Consider the following 9,614-nt stretch of genomic DNA (forward strand, 5'->3'; position numbering starts at 1 on the left):
CGCAGACTAAGAGTGGCGTGAAGAGATGTAGAAGCCACTTGAGAAAAATCAATAGCATTATATGCTATAATCAATTCGGACGGCTTGACACAATTTCTTCATATCTGATACTGATAGTGCATCTCCTATCTGCCGATACTGTCATGTCGCGGGCTGATGTTGAGGAGGCGAACGATGACTGTTAAGTTGACAATTTGGGCTTAAGTACCAGATCAGACGGGCTATGGTTGTTTTTTTTTTTAACCTGAACCCTGAATTCCCCAAGTATCCAAGTAAAACCACTTGACTCTTGCAGAACTTAACTCAGTTCAGAGTTGAAACGTTTGGAACCGGACAACAGACACGAATGCTTCGCACCCGTTATTCTTGATAATGTGCAAAGCTTCGTCGAGCTGCTGCTCCACGACGCAGCGATCTATCACTTTCTTTGGCCCAAACAAGGAAATCACCGCAAAAAGGCTAGGCACCGTGGTGCACATCGATCACGCGCTCCACCATGAAACATTTGGCAGCACTCTACTGATAACACGCCGCAAAACTAATCATGACAGAGTGCTCTGCGCTTTTGTGTTGCCATGTTTTCATACCGTTTCACCCGACTGTCATAGCAACTAAACCACCTGCTGCCTCCAAATTCACTACATTCACTCGCTTAAGATAATATGAGCTGACCTTTCCAGAGGCAGCGTTGGAGTCAGGGAGGCACAGGAATTCATGCTATCTGACAGGACATGAATATAAACCACACTCGTTGACGTCATAAACAACCAGAAGCTTTGCAAAAAGATTGGCCGAAAAAGGGCAGCAAGATTTACTTTCCAGCAGAGCAGAGAGTGAGGTCGTGACCCCGCATGGTTGAGTGGCAGTCGGCTCTTGCGGGGGTCACGTATGCAGGTAAAGGCAGGTTGGCTAAACCTTACATGCCCTCTAGCTACGCATATCCTCCTTCTGAGACCTGTTTGCCGATAAGTGTACACTTAAATTTCCAAGTACAGTCTTAGAACTGGCACTTTCGTACCAGGGTATATGCTTAAAACTGTAAAACTGAAACGCATTCTCCGGAAACCATTAAACTGACATCAGAAAAAAAAAAAAAAAAGTTAAATATTGGGTGTATGTAAGCCAACCTCCGCCTGGAAACAACAATGATGTTACAGGCAAACGCTCCAGGGTTGAGCCTCAGTACAGAGGAAAATGGGCTTAACAGCTTCCACCCAAGGTCTCTGAACCTGAAGGCACACACTCAACTGACCGATGCCAACAGCTGACATCTCAAGGGCAACTTTCTTAACCTAAATAATACACATGGAACAGCTATTACATACTTGAAATAGTGTGTCCATGTTTACTCGCTGCTTGTTTTCACAGTCACTGACGCACACGAAAAGCTCTGCCTAAGTGTTATGATCTTACAACTGCGTGTGTGTGTGATATGTAAATGCCCCCCGATCATAGCTGTAATCCCTGAGCTAATCTGCTAAATCACAGCCCTCAGGCAGACCAAACTGATATCTGACTCGACACTTCAAATACCCAGGTATCGGGCATGTATGACAGCTAAGCTAAGCTAAGGTTGTTGTTCTAGGTATAGCCATCTGGTGGGGACATTTTTCAGTTCCTCGCTAGGACGGAGGGAAACTTTGAGGTTTAAGATTTAGTTTTGCCCATTGTGTTTAATGTAGCATCTGAGCTGAGGTCAGAATGACACAACCGAGGCAGGTATATTGTTTCCTCTCCTCAATCACACATATGAAAACACTAACGTACGTGTATGCGTGTGTGTGTGTGTAGTCTTGGAGAGACACCCAGGCCCTGTAATTCAAACTTGTCATCAGGGAACAAGAGGGACCTGTTTGTTAAATAAGGGACCACTTCAACATTTGTCCACGTCACATCTGCTCCTCATTCATATGTGGAAAAAAAGAGAGACGCACGTAGGAGGGACACGCTGAGTAGTTCTGGGGACGACATGGAGACATGTTTATAACTCTATTAAAAAAAAAAACTTTTAATAGAGACAATGCTGGTAAAATCATTCCATGGCTCCCCCCCCCCCCCCCCCCCCCGCCCCCCCAGGGTTTAATATGTGCGCACGTCCATACCCACTGTGGATACACAAACCTCATCTGTCAACGCCACCCACGGCGCCCCTCTTTCTAACGAAGCAGTTCATGAGTGGAGTCCTGATTTAGGTTCAGAAGGGAAAATTCCACACGGGGGGGAGTAACAAGGAATAAAGTCTCATCTCTCCGATTCCACTGCCATTAAAAAAAAAAAAAGGGAGTCCGCGCAAGCAAATAAGGCCTCACCTCCTGCATACCCTTCTCCATAGAGATAGTAAATACAGGATTATGCAAATGGTTATGCAAGGACATTAAATGGTTCCACTTTCAAATGCTGCGGAGGGCCTGCGGTTTTAGTGTGGAAAAGAAAGAACCAACGCACTAAAAATGGATCAGCGGAGGAAAGGAAGAGACGTTTGCCAACAAGTGAGAGGCATGGTTGCCACATGTAAGCACATGGGTGTCTGCACGCAGGTTTTATAGACAGAAAATGTGCAAAGCGTGCTTCCTATTTGTTTGTTTCTCAGTTAGCAGGAGGTTATGTCTCCAATACCTAAAAATAAACACAAAGAGCAAAACATTCAAACACCGTCCAAAGGCTTATTCCGATAGGCTACCACTACCAGAAAGCAGTGGTTAAACTTTCATTTATCATTTTGGTCATTTAATATCATTCTCTATGCCATGAGTAATTAATCAAGTAGCACGGCAATACTTAAAAATAGTAAATTCCAAATGCTAATGTATTTATTATGTGGGTCTAGGAAAAGGTAATTAAAGGCAAACATCAATAAGCAAAACAGGGGTGTATTTGATTGATTAACTGCTTCATCCCTTCAACCATTAAAGGGTTCCTTCAAATAACTCCGGCTATGAAATCTTAAACTTTGATGTAAAGCTAACTGGAGCCTGCAGGTCTGCGAGAGACCCTTTGGTGCCCCAACCTGGGGATAAGTTTGCAGCCACTAAGTACACACATACAAGTAACTGGTTTGTATGTCTGGTGCAATCTTCTCCACACTACCTGGAGACACAAAAACACACATCTTTAGATACACATCCAAAAGGTTGATTCAATTACTTTCGCCTCACCTGATTCTTGTGCCGTGCGCGTGACTCTGCAGATGCTCCTGCCACTGCTGGTGGTGATGGTGACTGAGACAGAGAGGAGACGATGAGTGAGGAGGATGGGGGTGGGAGTATGTGCAGGCAGAGACGCAGCAGGGGCAGGTTGAAGTGGTCGCAGGGTGGGAGACCAGCCCAGGCCCGGAGCCCGTGTCCGGGTTCTGGAAGAGAGGGCACTCCGGTTGTCCACAGGGGCAGCAGAGGGCAGAGTGGAAGTGACAGTGCTGGCAACAAAGTGGTGAAGGTTGGACAGAAGGTGAGGAGGACAATGTGGAATGGTTAGGGGACGCATGTCGACTGACCAGTCTCTGAGACTCTGTGGCAATAGTGGGGGCAGTGGCAGCAGCTGTAGACGAAGGGGAAAAGTTCTTCAGGGAACCATTCTGTTTGACCACGCCACCATTTTGACTTGGTCTGTTTGTTCTCCGGACAAGGGCCCTGTGGGTTTTCTGCTGCACTTTAGATGCTGCGCCGTTCACAGACACATCATCGTCTCCGTCTGCAGAGAGACGCTCAGTGCTGAAGGCTGCTGTGAGGGACTCCTTGCTGTTGCTGACAAGCGTACACGTGGTCAAGGGAGTGCTGCCGTTAAGGGGATGGTGACCTCCGTTACTAAGCGCCAGAGAGTCTCTGCTTGCATCACTTTGGGCCATGGTCTCCTCCCGCCTGACCTGACAGGGATACTGTCACTTCTCTGTGGAGTAGGGAAAACAAAAGAAGGAAATGTGAGTTCTGACCGTAGGAAACAAATTGATCATCTGTAAAGTGTTTAAAAATAACCTACAAACTTCAAACACAGGTTTATATTTCATCTTTGCCTCGAGTTCTGCGAAAGTATTTTTCCGGAAAAAATGGATGTTCGTGCATCGAGGCACCAAGGGCTATAATCACACCCGCCTGTTTTCCCATCCAAGAGAAAGACATGTGGAGTATGTGACCAATGCCCACTAGCACCTCGACATGAGCGAGTGGTGAAACATGAGCATGACAGCTTGGTCAGGTCAGGAGTGGAAGAAGGCAACAGGGTGAGAAAAGTGGAGGACAGGGAGGTGGTGGAGCGGAAGAATAATTCGGAAGCCCGTGGAGCCCGGAGTAGTGAGGTGTTGAGGGAAGTCCATAAGAAGTCATTAGTGTGGCTGCCGCAGCTGTCAGTGGACTGCAGGGGGGACAGAAAGGTTTAATGTAGGCCAAGTTCTGAAAGACTCAAATAAACGTAAGGGTTGAACCACTATCGTAGCAACACTGTAGCATAAATGACCGACCAAGTCTTTCTGTTGTCTGGAATTTAGCCTCGACACTGTGTGTGTCTAAGTGTGAGTGTGTACACGGCAACGCTGACTGCTGACAGGCAGGTGAGACATCTAGGACGGTCTGTGTTGACACAAGCAGGGTCTTGTGTCTTTCTTCAAAATAAAAACTGACAGCTGGACGAAACTGGATGACTGGTCCCAAAACGAATAAATAAAAACATTAATAATATCATTACAACAAATCTCAAATTATCATCTACAAAAAGAACAATTTCCACCGTATCTAACAGGCTTTCCAGATCCTAAAATAATCTCAAGCAATATCAAATTATCATCTACAAAAACAACAATTTCTACCGTATCTAACAGGCTTTCCAGATCCTTCGTCTCCATTTACTGGTAATCCAACAGGTCAAACTCTGTCTAGACTTCCAAATGTGCTGACATGTCATTTCCTGCTTGTTTTCAGTACCAACCCGCAGCTTTTAAGAGATTACTTGTGCCAGCAGGGGTGAGGCTGCTGAGAGTGTCGGTTCCTCTGCAAACCTCAGAAATTACTTAATCAACAATACCAAAAAGAAAACAGATCAAAACGAACATTAATGCTTATTAATTCCAAGGGCGAGCATCAAGGTTAAAAGCAAGTGATGACAAAGCACTTATTCCACCGTCTTTCAAGTGATCTCCGTGATTATGGGGTGTCGGGAAGATACGAGTCCTCAGGCGACAGGGAGCCTTACGCAACACAAGGCAAGACGTCCTGCATCCCTTTAATTAAAACTAATAGGCAGCAATTACCAGGCATCAGTCAAGAGATGGTTAATAAACACACTCTGCTTCTAATAATAACAGCGTACACAACCGCTGTCATGCTGATCCTGTGAGGTGTCACTTGACGCGTCTTTAGAAGAAGAACTATTCCAACACGTTCGTGGTTGTCGGGAGAGATATTGGACACATTTCACCTCCTCGGGGCATTTTTCCTTCACAGCTGGGCTGTTTAACATACCACTTCAACGGTGTCTGCCCAAGGCAACAGTGACCTGACGCTGAATGCACTCAGACAACCTCCAGTTTGTGTCAACTGATCGGGCGTCACACAGTCACTGGGTGGAATAACATCAGGATAAAAATTAATTAGAAATACGATCTTGACGAGCGTTGATATACACAAACGTGCTGCAACAGCTCAACATGTCAGGGCTGTAATGATTAATAATATAATCACCAGTAATGTTAAATAATTGACTGAGCTGTATAATTATATATATATATATATATATATAGAGAGAGAGAGAGAGAGAGAGAGAGATAGTATTGCTTTTAATTGGGAAACAAGTCCTAAACTTTCTTTTACCCATAAACTATTAAAATATTTTTGTCTTGAGGTTTGAAAAATTATTTTTTCTGTTCAGAAAATAAATTCATTACGTCTTAATCACCAAAAAATAATTAAATATTTTAAATATTTATAACTAAAATCTTAACAAGCAACTGCTTTAAATGCAGTGACGAAAATAGTATTCTGTTTTATCATTTCTATCTGTTCCTCTTTAATTCCAAATATCATTTGTGAATTTTTTTAAAAGTACTGTCCAGGTTCGACAACAACTCACATTTGTGAATTTTTTTACTTTTTACTTAAGTACTGTCCAGGTTCGACAACAACTCCAAATTATTTAAAAGCATAGAAGTTAGAAAATTGGTTTATTTAAGATTTCTCCTCTAATTAATGAGTTCTTCATCATAACTGAAGAAACTCGAATAACAGGTGACATTTCACGACATTTAAAGTTGCATATTCACATTTATTCGTGCTTATATATATTTATATACGTATTTATAAATTCTTTTGTTTAAGCATTTTAAACCGTATTGTCATTACTTCTGTCGAAAATCTGTCTCGCTGTTGTCGCAGCAGAGCTGTTAGCAACCGTTTGATAAGAATCTTCCAGAGTTCTGCTCCGTTTCCACCTTCACTGACGCTCAACACAGCGGCAGACAGCAGCATGGAGGAGCCTCGGTGTTCGCTCACAACTTGTAAAAAAAACACACACACACACACTGCGCTAATTCGACGTGAAAGACGTTGAAAATATTTAGAAAAAAAAAAGAAGTAGTTAGCAGAGTCCGCGGAGGCAGAGACAACCACAGGCTCCCCCACTGTCTCCTACCGTTTTCCGTCGTCTACCGGTGTTTTCTGCTTGTTATCGCCTGTTGGACCTGCGGCATGCGGCTCTGTGGTAGCACCGAGTAAAGGACTCATGAACACGGGTACACCTCCACACGGACACGGGAAGGACCCCCTCCGCTCTCACTTCAAATAACTGCGAGGCTGTTTAAACAAAGTTCACTCGAGAAGCAGCAACTCGTCTGACTCGGAGCGGACCGTGTCTCCTGAAGACTATGTATGTGTGTGTGTGTGTGTATCCAGCCAGTCGCTGCTGCCGGGATGACTGACACACACATACACATACAAAAACAAACGTACACGCGCGCGCACACATTTACACACACACAAACACCGGCTCAGGCAGAAGGCTGGGCTGGAACTGCACCGCGGGGCTTGAGCTTTGATAGGACGGTCCCATTGTCAGGTTTAACCCGCTCACTGCCACTATTTTGAAAGGGAAAAAGTCATTTCCGGTAACCCCACAAACACACCCACTAACATGGGGGGACGTAATTACTTTTAATATCTATCCATCTATCTATCTATCTATCTATCTAATTATCTAATTATCTATCTATCCATCCATCTATCCATCCATCTACTTCTTGAAACTAGAACAACTTGGATATGGATTTTCCGACTGTTTACCCATGACCTTTGGGTCATTTCCTAATTGTAACATATTGACAATTGTTGACAAGGAAGAAAACTCAAAATATTCTGCCATATCTACTAGACAACTACTACTATTTCAAAAGTTGTAACTTGTACTTCACATGATGAAAGTGGTTCACATTGGTTCTTCAAAATAAACCGCCTGTATTTGGGTGGAAGGATTGCGATAAACTCTAACTGTTGGGAACTGCTAGCTTCAAATTGAGAAAAACTCAGAACAGAACCGAAATTGGTTGCATTACAAGTGTCGGGATTAGTACAGAAAAATATTTCATCTGTTCTTACTTGAGGTTCCTTTGAAAAAAATATTTTGCTCACAAGTAATTATTCCTCTCAGTAGGGGGGTAGTTGATCATCAGGAAACGCTGAGGCCGGACCTGGATTCAATTTGAGCTGTCCACTAGGATTAGGACAGAGTCCATAGTGAGCTGTAGTCATCTGAGCAGTTACAGCCAGTCCCCCAGGCCGGGCCAAAGACCTTTAACGTTCTCTGCTTTGTGGTTGGCACTAATTATAATAAGCGTACTAATAGGTTGGTATTCGACAATCCAGGTCATTTTATCCTTTAAAGGTAAAAAAACAAACAGCTGGACTGGCCTGGCGAAACGTCTTCAAGAACCCAAACTAGTCCAGTCGCCTATTAAGATTATTAGTGTTAGAATTTAGACTACCGTTTCTTCCAGACTATAAGTCGTTCAGCAATATCAAATCGTAACAGCCAAAGGATGACAAACGATTTACAGGAGTAGCAGATACTGGTACGTAAGCCTAGAGTGCCCTCTAGTGGCTCTCAGTGTGAAAATAACAAACATGCACATTTTCAGTGATACAGGAGTAGCATATACTGGTACGTAAGCCTAGAGTGCCCTCTAGCGGCTGCCTGTGTGAAAATGACAAACATTTATATTTTAATATACAAGTCGCACCTGAGTATAAGTTGCAAACCCAGCAAAAAGAATGAAATAAAGTGCACCTTTCAGTCCAGAAAATACTGTATTCTGTTTTATCATTTCTATCTGTTCCTCTTTAATTCCAAATAACATTTGTGAATTTTTTTACTTTTTACTTAAGTACTGTCCAGGTTCGACAACAACTCCAAATTATTTAAAAGCATAGAAGTTAGAAAATTGGTTTATTTAAGATTTCTCCTCTAATTAATGAGTTCTTCATCATAACTGAAGAAACTCGAATAACAGGTGACATTTCACGACATTTAAAGTTGCATATTCACATTTATTCGTGCTTATATATATTTATATACGTATTTATAAATTCTTTTGTTTAAGCATTTTAAACCGTATTGTCATTACTTCTGTCGAAAATCTGTCTCGCTGTTGTCGCAGCAGAGCTGTTAGCAACCGTTTGATAAGAATCTTCCAGAGTTCTGCTCCGTTTCCACCTTCACTGACGCTCAACACAGCGGCAGACAGCAGCATGGAGGAGCCTCGGTGTTCGCTCACAACTTGTAAAAAAAACACACACTCTCACTGCGCTCATTCGACGTGAAAGACGTTGAAAATATTTAGAAAAAAAAAGAAGTAGTTAGCAGAGTCCGCGGAGGCAGAGACAACCACAGGCTCCCCCACTGTCTCCTACCGTTTTCCGTCGTCTACCGGTGTTTTCTGCTTGTTATCGCCTGTTGGACCTGCGGCATGCGGCTCTGTGGTAGCACCGAGTAAAGGACTCATGAACACGGGTACACCTCCACACGGACACGGGAAGGACCCCCTCCGCTCTCACTTCAAATAACTGCGAGGCTGTTTAAACAAAGTTCACTCGAGAAGCAGCAACTCGTCTGACTCGGAGCGGACCGTGTCTCCTGAAGACTATGTATGTGTGTGTGTGTGTGTATCCAGCCAGTCGCTGCTGCCGGGATGACTGACACACACATACACATACAAAAACAAACGTACACGCACGCGCGCACACATTTACACACACACACACAAACACCGGCTCAGGCAGAAGGCTGGGCTGGAACTGCACCGCGGGGCTTGAGCTTTGATAGGACGGTCCCATTGTCAGGTTTAACCCGCTCACTGCCACTATTTTGAAAGGGAAAAAGTCATTTCCGGTAACCCCACAAACACACCCACTAACATGGGGGGACGTAATTACTTTTAATATCTATCCATCTATCTATCTATCTATCTATCTAATTATCTAATTATCTATCTATCCATCCATCTATTCATCCATCTACTTCTTGAAACTAGAACAACTTGGATATGGATTTTCCGACTGTTTACCCATGACCTTTGGGTCATTTCCTAATTGTAACATATTGACAATTGTTGACAAGGAAGAAAACTCGAAATATTCTGCCAT

The 9,614-nt window shown here is 43.5% G+C and overlaps 1 protein-coding gene across 1 annotated transcript in view; it reads right to left on the reverse strand.

Annotated features, from left to right (window-relative positions):
- The window catches only part of disp1 (dispatched homolog 1 (Drosophila)), a 17,162-nt gene extending 10,008 nt beyond the window's left edge, over positions 1-7,154 (reverse strand). The window contains 2 exon segments of the mRNA XM_025053608.1: positions 3,156-3,882; positions 6,613-7,154. Of these exon segments, the coding sequence (XP_024909376.1) occupies positions 3,156-3,841 (686 nt within the window). The 5' untranslated portion in view covers positions 3,842-3,882; positions 6,613-7,154.
- Between the last annotated feature and the right edge of the window lie 2,460 nt (positions 7,155-9,614).

Source organism: Cynoglossus semilaevis, unplaced genomic scaffold, assembly GCF_000523025.1.
Source record: "Cynoglossus semilaevis isolate Cse_v1.0 unplaced genomic scaffold, Cse_v1.0 scaffold419, whole genome shotgun sequence".
In the NCBI taxonomy this organism is placed as follows: Eukaryota; Metazoa; Chordata; class Actinopteri; order Pleuronectiformes; family Cynoglossidae; genus Cynoglossus; species Cynoglossus semilaevis.